Here is a 16891-nt window from a genome sequence, read left to right as displayed (position 1 = left end):
CATTTTCATAACCAAATTTTTTACATAGTTTTGAATGATAATAAAATAAGTCATTTAGTTTAATTGAGTAACAATGGAAAGTTGCAACCACTATTAATTAATCACTAGTGGCATTAATTAAAAACAAAAACTAGTGGCATTAGATGGATGATATACAAGTAACAAATATTGTCTTCAACTATTGGACCAAAAGAAACTAATGTGTGTGGCTATTGCTTGAATCGGTCATGTAGAGACAACTTATTAATGTTTACAAGGACATTTTGTGTTCATTGAAACCCATTTTGTGTTTCTTTTTTTTCATTTTATTCTTAGTCAATTGAATTTTAGAATTGGTGACTTCTCGTTTAGGAATCAGTTTATAACCTAACGGTTAGGAGAGGGTCTGTCCTCCAAGAGATTCTGGGTTCGATTCCTATATGAGATTGTATATGAGGTTTTCGTGATTTATGGATTATTATACGGATTTATAGGGTTATTCAGTATACACTCAAAAAGTAATAGTTTCGAATTTTCATCCAAAAAAAAAAGATGACATCTTGCTTCAAAAAATAATAGATATATTTCTTTTAAAAAAATTTAATAGTGTGGATCAAAGCAATCGGCTTCAAGTTTATGCAAAGTTTGAATTGCCAAGTTTGTTGGAAATATGAATATTATAGTGTGTATTGAATTGTTGATATTATTGGACCGACAAACAAGAAGGAAGAATGGAATTCGTCTAATAAAAGCAAGAATGGTTTCAATTTTTTCTTTGTTTTTTCAGTTAGATTTTTATGTGTCGGTCGGTTGAAACCAGAATTTTCAAGAGCCGAATCAATGCACACTATGTTTGTTAGAGTCAAAAGTGTCCAACTCACAATTTGGGCCAACTAAGGCCCACCAAATGGTTTAGGCCCAATACTAATTGTTGTGGGCCAAAAAGCAGAGTAGACCTTTTTTTGGGCTATGGAAAGGTTTAATGAAGTCCAAAAAGAATCAGAATATATTTATGAACCACTCCAGGCAATTAAGGCAGATTAACTAGGGGTGTATACCGGGGATGGGTTCCAGGTTATCAGGCCGAGTTGGACCTGACCCAGTTTTTTTAGGTTACGAGAGACTCGATTGATAATCATGTTAAGGGTTATCAGGTAACCTTATAGTTCCTTGTTTGCTTTGTTTTTTATTTCTTCTTCTTGGTTTGTTTTGTGTTGTATCTTTGATATTCCTATATCTTAAGCGAGGGCTTTAATGAATATGGGAGGTATATATTGTCCTCCTTCATAAGAAATGACTAGGAAGGATGTTAAAAATACAGTTTTATTCATAGCATATTACATCGGATTTCTTATTTATTTCTTAATAGTACCAGCCCCACCTATAGATAAAAGGATATATATATATGTGGTGACTTATTTAGGCACAGTGGTTTTGGGGCAAGCCATTCTCAAAGGAACTGGTGGGTCTGAAAATGCTCCTGTTGAAATTCGATCGAAAATAAATTTGTTAGCCGCTTCCGTATAGTGTCCACCATCCCAAATCACACGATCATTAGGGGTTTTGCATGAACCAACATATACTTGTGTGCCATTAGCTAGTATATTTTGTCCGCATCGAAGATCAAAACTAAAGTTGTACATGCCTCCAGTGCCACAACATGTTACCAATGGACGCTCAAATCCTGAGAACCAAAAATGAAAAGAAAAAGTAGTAACTTCAATTTGTATGTACTTCGAAACTGTTAAGAATTTCAGTATTTTTTGTCTCGGCTATTCCAAATGTTAAAATGGACGCACATGATACGTGTAAAATCATTAGAACAAAAAATGCATGCATGTGGTTGCTTAATTACCGTATTTTGTTGGTTCTTGAAACAAAGAATACTTGGCAGAGTAGACGTCAACATAAGTGAAAGCAGCATCTGAAAAATTCATCCTTAGTTGCCTTACAGCTTCCTTCAACTTAGAGTTGAAATACTGAGATAATTCATTATAAGATTTCACACAACCGACACTGTCCTTCTCGGCTGAAGGAGCGAACACCAAAGAAAAACTTAAGCAACCAACTGGTCCTGTGTTATGAATCCAAAACGATCTTCCTCCAAACTTGTATATATCCTATAGAAAGTAGAAGAATTTCAACTTACTCATTAAAATTGAGCTCCAAATATATTCCATTTAGAATCGAAGGTGTAATAATTTGAAAAATGTGTAGAGAAGATGAAAAGGTTGGTCCAACAAACACTCGAGGAATTGTCTCACATTGGGCTAAAGTTCCATGTGGAATTTGTCTCTAAAAAGATGAGATTGAGCACTTCTTATTAAGTGAACGGAACTTCCACATCTAACTGATGCGGGATTCGTAACAGAAGGAGTAGGTGTGTGCGTACCTTTATATTTGTAACAAAGTCATTGATGACGTACATTAGGAATAGAAGCGTTAACTTGTTGTACAGACATGTTAAGCAAAACTAATGGCACTCCAATATCATTTTGACCAATGTCAAATGTATACAAGGCTTTTGAATAATAGTCCTCTTTCGGCACCAAACTTGCAAATATTCCACCTACAACACACACACAGAATCTTGATTAATAACATTGTCTAAAGAGGTCTATGTCCCGCCCCATTGACACCCCTAATTCTATCGTACAATAGAAAAAATAGTTTTCGTAAATAGATTAAAAAGACAAAGAATTTTTTTTTCTATCTCAAGTTCATTTCATTCTACCGTTGTCATTAGTGCTAACAAAGGGACAAACGAGATACCAAATGATTAATCAAACTGGGATAGTCTAACTAATTATCGGTTTCGATTAAAGGCGTATGATTGTGCGGTTTTCATGGTTCGATCCCCAGTGGGATCTATCCCCGATTGGTTGTGCCCTGGGTCTCAACCCACCTTATATGTCGGTAAGTTGTGAACGCGGCCTGTTCGGTCCAAGTTTAAATCTAACTTGGCTGTCCAAAAATATACAAGCCCGATGGCGTCATTCTAGGTCACCAAAAAAGAAAAAGAGATAGAATGGACCTTTTTGTCGGATGATTTGTGATTGGAGTTTGAATTCTTGTAATTGGTCGTACTGTATTTTAAGATAGAATGGACTGTATCCCCCGGGCAATGGGTTAGGTCTAATCGGTAGTTGTATGGTGGATCCGGACGTGGCAAAGTTTGCACCATGCGAGAAATTGGCTCCCAAGGAATCAAGATATGCATGCAGAAATTCCAGCCCAAAACTTTTGCTCTGATTATCACAAAACAAAACAAATCAAAACCCATTAATATATACTACTTGAAGCATGTATATATACATGTGCGTGCGCGCACACACACACACATGTATATATGCATGTGTGTGTATATAAGTAAAGTGCATGGGAGCATACAATCAAATCGATGAGAACGCGTCCATCAGAAGCCCTCCCTGTAGGCCTATGAAAAAATGTCTCTCCATAAGGCAGAGTAAGGGGAGGGAGCAAGGTAGTCGCAGATAAGGCCCCGGTGTCCGAATTCGAGTCACCGAAGTTAAAGATGGCAGGGAAGTCACATTCTTCTAAAGACAAGATGGGATTCCAATTAACGCAGGTAATTAAGCTAAGGAAGAGTACATAAAGGGAAATGTTGATGCATGGGAGCTCCATAGAGAAAATTAAGTTTTATTTATAACGTACACACAACACACATATATATAGCCGCTGAAGTTAAAACTAGACTTGCTTATCAAAAAAAAAAGAAAAGAAAAAGTTAAACTAGACTATCGTTTTGGGTTTTGGCATCAAGTCAAGTTTTCAACAATGGGTCGTTAATTGAGATTTTGAGAGTTATGGAAGAGAAGACAATATGAAATTGTTCAAGGCAGTGTTAAAGATGGTGGTGGTGGAGAATATCTATACGGCTCGAGGTTTAGATTTGGATGATTGTTCTTTGGATGATATTGATCCTAATTAATGTTGGAAACGAGGTCAACCTTAACGTGTAAGATGTCGTTGGGTGGATGTAGGAATGGATGCATAGACTAATTAATTGTCCTTAGTTAGGCACCACCCTTCATATACGCATGAGTGGTTGGGGCATGCTGCAATTTTTATTTTTTTTTAAATCGGTTCCGTTGTAAAACCCTTTTTGAGGCATCAAAATTTTTTACTTGTATTTTTAAAATTTATAGATTTGTAATATTCAGCCTAATGAATCCAACGATTTTTTTTTATTCGAAACAAAAATTAAATTCAACATGAAAAGTACATGATAATTTCAGACCATTGGATATAAATCAAAAACATTCCATATATTTTTCATGTTTTAATTTGATTTTTCTTTCAAACAAAAATATATACGGTTGGATTCATAAAACCGGTCAAAATATAAATATAATTTTTTAAATTTTTTAGAAACTTTGTTCCCCCTGCTATAAAAAAAATTAAAAAAAAAAAACCTACAATGTGTAGCGAGTTGGATTTAAGGTTGAGAGTTTAGAACTGAATCAATTGTCTGGTGGGCATGTTGAGCTGGAGAATTATGGATTACCGAAGGATGGATGCGTCGATGTGGGAATGGATGCAAACACCAATCAATGGCGTCCTTTAGTTGGGCACCGCCATTCAATATACACATTATGTGTTCGTTTGCCACGTACATTGATAGTACATTAATATACCAATCATTAAAGAAAAAGATGCGTGATGCATGAACAAGCCTGATTTTTGAATGGTTCATACTTCATATTGCTATGTCACATCCCAGAAATGTCCTACACAATTGTCGTTTCAAACACAATGTACTGTCAAATTATGCATAATCAAGAGACACAATGTTGTTCCGTAGGCATCGAACCCACGACCTATTTAGAGGGGAGACTCGCTCCTAACCAAGAGTTAATTCCTCAATCAATATATTGGAATAGAATGATGACACTACCAATTAGTAATCTTACTTGCCAAACGATTATTGAACTTGATCATTATTTCCTGGAGAAACTAAAATACATATCTTCCTCCACTAGAACTGGAAAAGGAATTCATGAACTTTGTGATGATCATCTGGATTAAAAATGAGAGAAAGAGACTACACAATTTACCACAATAGACCTTCTTACACACAACAGGTTTTGAGAATTGAACTAGATTAGACATAAAAAAAACAGTATCATTAGATTTTTTTTTTTGTCAGGCACAAACAGAACTAGAAAAAAAGGGAAAGACCAAAACAATGGTAAGGAGGATCATGTTTGGTATCTAACCAAAGCTGCAAGAGGGAAGAAAGTGACTGGGAATGCTATCAGAAAGATTCCTAGTCGCAGTCCATTTGGCGAGATCATCGGCCCAAACATTTTGACGTCTGCTAACCTTTGAGATACTCCAATTCGGGATCCCATGCAAGCCAACCCTGATATTGTCAACCAAATTCTCAATCACCCAATGAGAAACCAGGTGAGGCTTAAGAACCGCATTGATCACAATCAAAGCATCACCCTCTAATTTAACTTTCCGGAACTGAAAATCTAAACACCTATGAATCCCCAATTGAAGGGCCATCGCCTCTCCCACTGTGGGATCCACCTTCGGACAGATGCAAACTGAAGCAAATAACACCTCACCAAAGAAGAGCGAGCTATGGCTACAACTGAAGTAGAATTTTGCCTCATAGCCGCATCAAATTGCACCTGCACACAGTTCATTAGATAGATGATATAGAAGTATACAAATATTGTCTTCAACTATTAGAGCAAAGAAACTATGTATGCAGCTCTTGCTTGATTGGGTCATGTAGAGACAACTTAATGTTTACAAGGACAACTCTTCTACAAATTGGTGTTTCATTGAAACCCATTTTGTGTTTCCTTATTATTTTCTTTTTAGTCAATTGAATTTTAGAATTGGCGACTTCTAATTCTAGTTTAGGAATCAGTTAATAACCGAACGGCTAGGAGAGAGTCTGTCCTCCCAGAGATTCTGGGTTCGATTCCTATATGAGTTCGTATATGGGTTTTCATGATTTACGGACTAGTATATGGATTTATAGGGTTATTTAGTATACACTCAAAAAGTAGTAGTTTCGAATTTTCATCTAAAAAAAGATGACATCTTGCTTCAAAAAACAATGGATATATTTCTTTTAAAAAAATTTAAAAGTATGAATCAAAGCAATCGGCTTCAAGTTTATGCAAAGTTTGAATGGCCAAGTTTGTTGGAAATATGAATATTCTAGTGTGTATTGAATTGTTGATTATTGGACCAACAAACAAGAAGGAAGAATGGAATTCGTCAAATAAAAGCAAGAATGGTATCAATTTGGGCCAACTAAGGACCACGAAATGGTTTAGGCCCATGACTAACCATGTTTGCTTTGTTTTATTTCTTTCTTCTCTGTTTGTTTTGTGTTGTATCTTTGGTATTCCTGTACCTAAAGCGAGGGCTTTAATGAATATGAGAGGTATATATTGTCGTCCCTCATAAAAAATTACTATGAAGGATCTTAAATACTGTTTTATTCATAGCATATTACATCGGATTTCTCATTTATTTCTTAATAGTACCAGCCTCACCTATAGATAAAAGGTGGAGATGGGATATGGCAAGACTCTTATTGCAAATACATATATATAGTGACTTACTTAGGCACTGTGGTCTTGTGGCATGCCATTCTCAAAGGAACTGGTGGGTCTGAAAATGCTCCTGTTGAGATTCGATCGAAAATAAATTTGTTAACTGCTTCTGTATAGTGTCCACCATCCCAAATCACACGAACATTAGGGTTTTTGCATGAACCAACATATACTTACGTGCCATTAGCTAGTCTATTTTGACCGCATCGAAGATCAAAACTATAGTTGTATATGCCTCCAATGCCACAACATGTTACCAACAGACGCTCAAATCCTGAAAACCAAAAATGAAAAGAAGCAGTAACTTCAATTTGTATCTACTTTGAAAATGCTAAGAATCCCAATATTTTTTTCTCCCGTCTATTCCAAATGCTAAAATGGACGCACATGATACATGTGAAATCATGAGCCCCACATGATCTATATAAAATCGAAAACAATAAAAATCCCAGCACTTTGATATCCCAATCATCCCAACTGCTGAGTTAGACGCACATGATTCAAGTGAATTCGTGAGATCTACAAGAAATCCTTGCGTACAACTCAACAGTTGAGATAACTGGGATATCAACTATTGTGATTTCTATCATTACTGATATGAAATTGTGTGCGAACATCTCAGCATCTGTGATAGGTGGTACAAAAAACCACCATGGGATCCGTAAAATGGTATGCTTGAATAGTGCAGTTGCATGCATGCAGAAATGAGTGGTCCTACGAGTGGTCCTATATATGAGTGGTCCAATGAGTGGTCTTGAGAAATGTGCTGTTTTTGGTAAGGAAAGGATGCTTTCAGACGACGATTTGATCTTGCAGACATGGAAGGCAGATACAGACAGAAGCGTGAAAAAAAAACGTGGCAGAATAGACGTATGTATATATATATATACTCACAAGGAAATTTTGGCCGTTGTTAATGCTGCAATTCCATCATTTAAATAGCTTAATAATCTTACTATGCAGCACATCACAAGTAAAGCGGAATGCCGGAACTCTGAGAAGACGAAGGCTGCAATGAACGGATTCTGATATCATACTGTCTACAACTTGAAACATCGTTGCCTGGTGATGAATCTGATACATTCGATACAAGTGGATAAGCTGAAGTTCTATTTTTATAGACTGTTCCAATATGATTATCACATTTGCCCAACATTCGATTTTAATAAGAAACATATTTCTCAAAGGTATTTCAAAAAAAAACAAAAAAAACTGGTGGCATTAGATAGATGATATAGAAGTATACAAATATTGTCTTCAACTATTAGACCAAAAGAAACTATGTTTACAATCAAGGACAACTCTCCTACAAATTGGTGTTCATTCAAACCCATTTTGTTTTTCTTTTTGGTCAAATGAATTTAAGAATTGGCGACTTCTTGTTTAGGAATCAGTTTATAACCTAACGGTTTGGAGAGAGTCTGTCCTCCCATAGATTCTGGGTTCGATTCCTACATGAGTTCGTATGTGAGGTTTTCGTGATTTGTGAACTATTATACGGATTTATAGGGTTATTAAGTATACACTAAAAAGGTAGTAGTTTCGAGTTTTCATCTAAAAAAGATGACATTCTTGTATTGTTATGATGCAATATATATATATATATATATATATATATATATATTGATATTACTTTGACATCCAAGCAATCGGCTTCAAGTTTCTGCAAAGTTTGAATTGTCAAGTTTGTTGGAAATATGAATATTCTAGTGTGTATTGCATTAATTGTTGCTTATTGGACCAACAAACGACAACGAAGAATGGAATTCGTCTAATAAAAGCAAGTTAGGGTCTCAATTTTGTCCCTTTTTAGTTAGATTTTTATGTGCCGGTCGGTTGAAACTCGAATTTTAAAGAGCCGAATTAATATACCAGTTTGTGTGAGTCAAACCAACTGTAGTTGGTTCGGTTGGTAATTGATTGGATTAGACGTATGTGTGCTCAAAGTTCTATTTTAATGAGAAATATATTTCTCAATGGTATTTTTTTTTTTAAATTTTTTTTTGCATGAATCGAAGTGTCCGACTCACAATTTGGGCCAACTAAGTACCACGAAATGGTTTAGGCCCCATTACTAATTCTGTTGTGGGCAAAAAGCAGAGTTGGCCTTTTAACGATTTATGAACCACTCCAGGCAATTTAAGGCGGGGTTGGGTTCTAGGCTATTGGGCCGAGGTGAAACCAACCTTGTATTCTTTAGGCTACAAGAACTCGATCGATAATTCTGTTAAGGGTTATTAGGGAACCTTGTAGTTCCATGTTTGGTTTGTTTTTATTTCTTCTTCTCGGATTGTTTTGTGTTGTATCCTTGGTATTCCTGTACCTTAAGCGAGGGCTTTAATGAATATGAGAGGTATATATTGTCCTCCCTCATAAAAAATGACTAGGAAGGATCTTAAATACTGTTTTATTCATAGCATATTACATCGGATTTCTCATTTATTTCTTAATAGTACCAGCCTCACCTATAGATGAAAGGTGGAGATGGGAGGCAAGACTCTTATTGCAAATACATATATATGGTGACTTACTTAGGCACTGTGGTCTTGTGGCATGCCAATCTTAGAGGAACTGGTGGGTCTGAAAATGCTCCAGTTGAGATTCGATCGAAAACAAATTTGTTAGCTGCTTCTGTATAGTGTTCACCATCCCAAATCACACGAACATTAGGGTTTTTACATGAACCAACATATACTTGTGTGCCATTAGCTAGCATATTTTGACCGCATCGAAGAACAAAACTAAAGTTGTATATGCCTCCAGTGCCACAACATGCTACCAACGGACGCTCAAATCCTGAGAACCAAAAATGAAAAGCAAAAGCAATAACTTCAATTTGTATGTACTTCGAAAATGTTAAGAGTCCCAGTATTTTTTTGTCTCAGTTCTTTCAAATGCTAAGATGGATGCACATGATATATGTAAAATCGTGAGAACCAAAAATGCATGCATGTGGTTGCTTAATTACCGTATTTTTTTGGTTCTTGAAACAAAGAGTACTTGACAGAGTAGACGTCAACATAAGTGAAAGCAGCATCTGAAAAATTCATCCTTAGTTGCCTTACAGCTTCCTTCAACATGGAGTTGAAATACTGAGCTAATTCATTATAAGATTTCACACAACCAACACTGTCCTTCTCGGCCGAAGGAGCGGACACCAGAGAAAAACTTAAGCAACCTATTGGTCCTGTGTTATGAATCCAAACTGATCTCCCTCCAAACCTGTATAAATTCTATACAAAGTAGAAGAATTTCGACTCAATAAGTTAACTATCTGGTTGAGACGTGTCACATCATTTATACCATATTCCTACAATAGCTACGTACGTACGTACCTTCATATGTGTAACAAAGTCATTGATGGCATTAGGAAGAGAAGCGTTAACTTGTTGTATAGACCTGTTAAGCTTAATTAATGGCTCTCCAATATCATTCTGACCGATGTCCACTGTATACAAAGCTTTTGAATAATATTCTTCTTGGGGCACCAAACTTGCAAATATTCCACCTACAAACACACAGACAGATAATCTTGATTAATAACATTGTGTAAAGATGTCTTTGCCCCGTTGACATCCCTAATTCGATCGTACAATAGGGAAAAAAAAAACAAATGGAAGGAAATTTTCTATCTCAAGAAAAAAAAGAGATAGATTAATAGACCTTTTTGTCGGATGAATTGTGATTGGCGTTTGAATTCTTGGAATTGGTCGTACTGTATTTTAAGATAGAATGGACTGTATCCCCCGGGCAACGGGTTTGATATAATAGGTAGTAGTATGGAGGATGAATACGTGGCAAAGTTTGCACCATCCGAGAAGTTGGCTCCCAAGGAATCAAGATATGCATGCAGAAATTCCAGCCCAAAACTTCGGCTCTGATCATCACACAATAAATCAAAACCCATTAATTAATACTACTTGAGTCTTGATGCATGTATACATATATATATATATATATATATATATATATATATATATGTATGTATGTATGTATGTATGTATGTATGTATGTGCATGTGTTTGTATATAGGTAAAATGCATGCGAGCATACAATGAAATCGATGATGAGGCGTCCATCAGAATCCCTCCCCGTAGACCTGCCAAAAAATGTCTCTCCATAAGGCAGAGTAAAGGGAGGGAACAACAATCTAGTCGCAGATAAGCCCCCGGTGTCCGAATTCGAGTCACCAAAGTTAAAGATGGCAGGGAAGTCGCATTCTTGTAAAGACAAGATGGGATTCCAAATGCTGCTAATTATTAAGCTAAGGAAGAGTACGTAGAGGGAGATGTTGATGCTTGGGAGCTCCATAGAGAAAATTACGTTTTTTGTATAACTTACACAAAACACACACATATATATAGCCGCTGAACATCATAGGCAGTAAGGTTTCTTGCTAACGTAATGGCTTTGTACGGGTAGGAGTGTTTGGTGTACTACTGCTCATATGTTATGTTGTGTTTTTAAGTAAAAATAGTTGTTCAACTTTTGACCAAACTGTTTTTAGTTTATTATTTGTTTATGTGTGTGGTTGTTAGAGGTCCATCTGGACTATTCTTAAAAACAAAAGGTAGAGCCTTATTGTAAAAGCTAAGCTGTAATACGAAGCTATGCTGTAATGAAGTTATGTTTATGGTGGTTTTCTCTCTAAATCTGGCTCTTCCTCAAGTTCTATAATTTACGTGCGTTCTGTTGCTTTTATCACAAGCAAAGTAAGCCTCATATTGTGACACTGAAGTTAAGCTAGACTTTGGTTTAGGGCTCTGGCATAAAGTCAAGTTTTCAACAACAGGTCGTTAGCTGAGATGGTGAATTTGACCACGGTAATTTTTAGCGCAGGCAGAAGGTCATGAGTTCAAGCCTCATGGGTGTTTTCATTGTCGCAATTTGCGCGATAGGTCCTTGCTCAGTTTAGCGTGTGTAAATGTCACTCTGTGTTATCTCCCGCATTGGGCCTCGCCCCATGTCTCAACTTATCCATGAGGGTTGCAGGATATTCCATACGTGGCCCAAGGTTTACTAGCCAGTTATCTGATGAATAGCTGAAAAAGTCTCATGGGTGTTTCAATTGTCGCAATTTGCGAGCTAGGCCCTTGCTCAGTGCCCCATTGTGTGCTAATGCCACTCTACGTTATCTCCTCAATTGGGCCTCGACTCAAGTCTCAACTTATCCATGGGGGTTGGAGGTCTTTCATATGTGGCCCAGAGTTTATCAGCCGATTAAATTGCAATAATTTGAGTGGTCCTAAGAAATGCGCTTCTTTTGGTATACTTCTCAATAATTTGGGAGGTGGTGATGATTTTGAGAGTTATGGAAGAAAAGACATTATGAAATTGTTCAAGGCAGTATTAAAGATAGGGGTGATATGGAGAGAATCTATACAGCTTGAGAAATTTAGATATGGGTTATCATTCATTTAATGATATTGATCCTAATTAATGCTGGAATCCAGGTCAATCTTAACATATAAGATGTTGTTGGGGTGAATGTAGGAATGGTTGCAAACCCAATTAACCTAATTAACGGTACTTAGAGCAATCACAATAGGTGATTTTTAATGACCCATGCATATCATTTAATGTCCATTTTAATGGGGCATGAGAAAAAAAGAGTTGCAATGGGGTAATTATGTTGTCTCAATTTTGTTAGGAACAACATGAGAGAAGGGAATATGAGTGACTTTCATGTTGGCTCCAACATATGTGTCCCACTTATACCACACTCACAAGTATATCAAAAATTGGACCACACCTCTATTACACTAAAAATCAAGCCAACAAATTTACGTCATTATATCAATACATTTTATTAACCCAACGACGTCAATAAAATACCCAACCACATCAGCAAAGCACACCTCTCGATACATTTTGTTGTCTCCCATGTATAATTTCCTACCAAAAAACAAGTAAACATGTATAACTTCCTACTTTTGGTAAGTTGACTTTCAAACACTTGGTAAAGACTAAAGTCATGTACATGTTCAGTGGGAATCGAACCCACGACCAAACACTTGGTAAAGACTAAAGTCATGTACATGTTCCGTAGGAATCGAACCCACGACCTAGGGGAGTCTCTCCCCTAACCAATTAGGCCAGGAGTTAATTCCTGAATCAATATATTGGAAAAGAATGATGACTACCAATTAGTAATCTTACTTGCCAAAAGATTATCAGACTTGTTCATTATTTCCTGGAGAAACTAAAAAATATATCCTCCTCCACTAGAACTGGAAAGGGAATTAATGAATTTTTGATGATCATCTGCATTAAAAAATGAGAGAGACCACACAATTTACCACAATAGACCTTCTTACACACAACAGGTTTTCAGAATTGAACAACTAGACATAAAAAAATGAAACAATCACCAATATAATCACCCAAAGTATTACATGCAGTTTTATATGTTTCCCTTACAATTCCTCTTGTTCTGCATAAAAAAAGTCCATCAAATGACTATCATTTCCATAAAATCAAACGACATGGGAGTAAGGAAAGGATGCTCGACGCCTTTCAGACGACGATTTGATCTTGCAGACTATACAAGTCACTATCTTTCTTACAGACCATGGAAGGCAGATACAGAAAGAAGCGTGAAAAAAACCGTGGCAGAATAGACGTATGTATATATATACTCACAAGGAAAATTTGGTCGTTGTTATTGCTGCAACTCCATAATTTAAATAGCTTAATAATCTTAGTATGCAGCACATCACAAGTAAAGCGGAGTGCCGGAACTCTGAGAAGATGAAGGCTGCAATGAACGGATTCTGATATCATACTGTCTACAACTTGAAACATCGTTGCTTGGAGATGAACCTGATACATTCGATACAAGTGGATAAGCTGAAGTTTTATCTTTATAAACTGTTCCAATATGATTACCACATTTGCGGCAAAGAAGCTTGGTTCTCCGACGGAAGAAACCCCAAGAGTTCTTGGAAAAGTAGGGTATGCATTGAAGCTCATCCACCAGGGTAAACCTGCTCTCGTCAATGTAGACAAATGAGATTATGCCACGCTTTATAGACTTTCCATATTTAGAACCAATAGTTGAGGTGTTCCGATTCGAAGAGCTTAGGTTTAGCTCATACCCACACGTACCACAGCTGCAGCAGAGAGTTATTTTAATGTCTACATTCCACATATATAACCATTGATGAGAAAAACTGAAGATATAAGGATACAGATAAAACATACTCAAATCAACAAGAACTTTTATTTTTAAAATCTTACTTGCTTTCGTCACTCAAAAGCACATTTGTCCGTTTTCCTTGCTACAAGAATTTGCTATGCAAAATATGCTATTAGAACATAATCAAATGATTTCATTTGTATCCTTTCATTTACCAGGAAGGGCAATATCACAAATCATATATGTGCAAAACCATTGGTGAATTGTTATATCTGTTGAAGTACATACAAGAGGCAGAATTACATTCAATTATTAGTGCAACTAGTGACAGATTTGTATTCATGAACAAACTCATCTCAATAACTTATGGACATTAACACATTAGACTATTAGAGTGTAAAACATTGTCCAAATATGATATGAAAGGCCTCACGTGCACTCACACAAGATTTCCAAGTTCTCATTTCGCTAAACGAGTGTCACAATTATAATCGGCTTGGGCACATAATGATGCGTCGACATGACTGAGGTAGCCTCATGGGGACTCCAATGGTTTCAATATCATTTTCCTGGGTCAAGTGGTTAAGAAGAGCAATGTCATACCATAGTAAACCAACCAACATAACAGCACCATAAAAGTCGTGGAGAATAAAATTGTAAAATCTGGGCACCTTTACTGTCTTCATTGATACGACTACACTGCTCTTCCTTCATCTCAGAATCTTCCCCATCAATCTTCAAAAGATATACTCACAATTCTATCCTCCTCGCGTCTCCCAAGGCAGTTATGCCACCTTGCAACCTCTCAGCGCCTTGACTGTCCATATTGGATTCACACTGCAGCTCATCCAATAAATCAATTAAGATTCCAAATATGACTACACCCGGTCTTCATGACTTCACTGAGTAAAATAATACCCACCCTAAAAGACCCTACAGTTTGACACCAGCATCTAAACTTACCATGTTTATTTGTAGCAGCACATTATCTCAATAAGAGTCAAGTACATCTAATGACCAAAATTTGTAAATTGAACAGCAACCATAGCATGCAAAGGAAAACACCTCAAACGGTTAGTTTTCAATGACTCATCCACCAATTCATTTTTAAGGACACATGCCCCATCTCCCCAACTTGTTGCAATGCCACCAGCTGAACCATCCTGATGTTCTCCATACAGACCGTACCAGGTATAGTCACAAAAACAATAACAAATCTCCTCTCGAGATGGTAGGCCATACTAGCAACTGTTGATATGGCAAGATACAGCCCTCCATCATCCAATAAGAATGGTTGTTAACTGGACTTCGCCATTCCATCCCTCCCTGCCCTTTCCATTGGACAATAACTAAAACTCTCCTTCCCCCAACTGCCGTATTCAGTCCCAAGGCAATAACATACACCTGGTTTGAAGATTTGTAAATCCCCACCACCTCAAAGCACTCTAAGAATCCTACAGAATTCGATACATTCAAGAACCAAAATTTGCCCTCTCTGCCCCGTCATACTTTCTTTCAAAAGTTCTGGTCATCTCATGACTTCTAACAGATGGAAACTTCTTCCATAAAAAAGCTCATTTTCAATTCTGAAACAAGGTTGATGGCTATAATTTTGTTGCAACTTCCATCCTTAAACCAATGAATTGGCCTTTGTAAGGACTAAGGAGTTACGCTCAGAAAAGCAAAATACATAGGCTAATATTAAGTGAAATGAATATGCAGAAATGTGTATGCTAAATTGCCAGGAATGGTCTATCACCTAGTTTAAAACTTCTCAACTTTAATAATGTTCACGCGTCCTAAACAACTAGTTCAATTCCATTCCTTTCACTCTAATTTTTGATTTATTCTCATTGGAGCTTCACCCATCACCCAAAAGGCGAAAACTTACACTTTAATGCATAAATTAACTTGGTGAGCTCTAAAGCCTCAAGTTTTAAAAATGAAATTCAATGTGTCACAAGATTATCAATTTGATTATCTAATAAGATCATTCTAAGAAGCCGATTGCAGACCCAAATGGGAAATAAATGATCCAGGAGCTAAAGAGGTCTTGAAAGAGCAAATTCAAAGATCTATACAATGTAGATTCACGGCCTACGTCAATAAAGCTAGGCAAACTAGATGCTCCAAACAGGTCGCCATGTGATCAAGAAGCGGATTTGCGAAATTACCAGCACACAGAAAAATTTGCTTTCCTACATAAATTCAACTAAAGAAATGTATTATCAAGTTAAAATTTCAACACAAGAACACAAATCAGAGGCGAGAATTATACCTAAAAAAAACAGTTTCAAACATGAAGCGAATAAAAAGAACCTGTAGCTAACATGTCTCTGCGAACCAGCAGTAGAAGAAGAAGAAGAAAAATAGCGATCGTTATTATTCGCCTTGAAGTAACCATCTTCGACAAGAGTCGATTCTCCCATTCCTGATGGAGAAGTAACAAACAATCAATCAAGACGCGATCTTTCGACACAGAAATTTGTGGCGTAAACTATTTGACTATTGGGTGACCCGAATCCGATGACTTCGAAAGGTAAGGAATTTGAAGCAAAGCAGTTTCCCGACATTGATCAGAAAAAGTTTAACGGAATAAAAAGTTACAGAAAGAGAAGGGGAAAAAAAGGAAAAGGAAAAGGAAAAAAGAAGAGTTAGGGGAATTTGGCCTTGTCGTTTTCTTCGCGAGTGGAAGCAAGGAATGAATTTTCATTTTGGATTTAATTAGTAATTAAAATAAATTAATTAGGGCAATGCTAATTGTTAAGGATCCAACTTATAGCCCTCATTTTACCCCCAATTTTATGTGACACGTAGGGATAGCAATTTATGACCGACCTGTGAATTTTCTCCGATCCGAGGGATGTGTGGTGTGGGGACGGGACAAATAATCTCAACCCACATGTAGGCAAGGTGGGGATGGTTTGCCTCCCAACTCGACCCGCAACACCGCGCTATACATGTATATATATATATATATAATAATTATATATATATATAATATAGTTTTATTTTTAGATCTAATTTTAAATTTTGCCCCAACATGCGGGGGCGGGGGCGGGGGCTGGGGCGGGGCACACCTGTGGGGTATTAATTATAAATATCATAAATGCACATATAAGATCCACTTACCATATATAAGATCCACTTAACATTTAATATTCCGTAT

At 36.7% G+C, this 16891-nt stretch overlaps 2 protein-coding genes and 1 pseudogene across 2 annotated transcripts; all 3 read right to left on the bottom strand.

Moving 5' to 3' along the window:
• Nucleotides 1-1380: 1380 nt before the first annotated feature.
• Nucleotides 1381-3652, bottom strand: LOC119993739 (annotated as a pseudogene).
• A 3867-nt stretch (nt 3653-7519) lies between these two features.
• Nucleotides 7520-16400, bottom strand: LOC119993793 (uncharacterized protein At4g08330, chloroplastic-like). Its single transcript, XM_038841031.1, has 3 exons — nt 16042-16400; nt 13380-13696; nt 7520-7658 (listed from the first exon to the last, which is right to left on the bottom strand). The coding sequence occupies exons 1-3, from the start codon at nt 16149-16151 to the stop codon at nt 7552-7554; spliced, it is 534 nt and encodes a 177-aa protein (XP_038696959.1). The 5' UTR covers nt 16152-16400; the 3' UTR covers nt 7520-7551.
• LOC119993792 (esterase-like) lies at nt 9044-10895 on the bottom strand. The gene is made up of 5 exons (XM_038841030.1): nt 10638-10895; nt 10248-10461; nt 9920-10092; nt 9553-9817; nt 9044-9380 (listed from the first exon to the last, which is right to left on the bottom strand). The coding sequence occupies exons 1-5, from the start codon at nt 10893-10895 to the stop codon at nt 9112-9114; spliced, it is 1179 nt and encodes a 392-aa protein (XP_038696958.1). The 3' UTR covers nt 9044-9111.
• Nucleotides 16401-16891: the final 491 nt, after the last annotated feature.

The sequence above is a fragment of the Tripterygium wilfordii genome, chromosome 23 (genome assembly GCF_013401445.1).
Source record: "Tripterygium wilfordii isolate XIE 37 chromosome 23, ASM1340144v1, whole genome shotgun sequence".
NCBI classification, from domain to species: domain Eukaryota; kingdom Viridiplantae; phylum Streptophyta; class Magnoliopsida; order Celastrales; family Celastraceae; genus Tripterygium; species Tripterygium wilfordii.
Note: the sequence above shows the minus strand (reverse complement) of the source record. Positions and strands in the feature narration are given on the sequence as shown.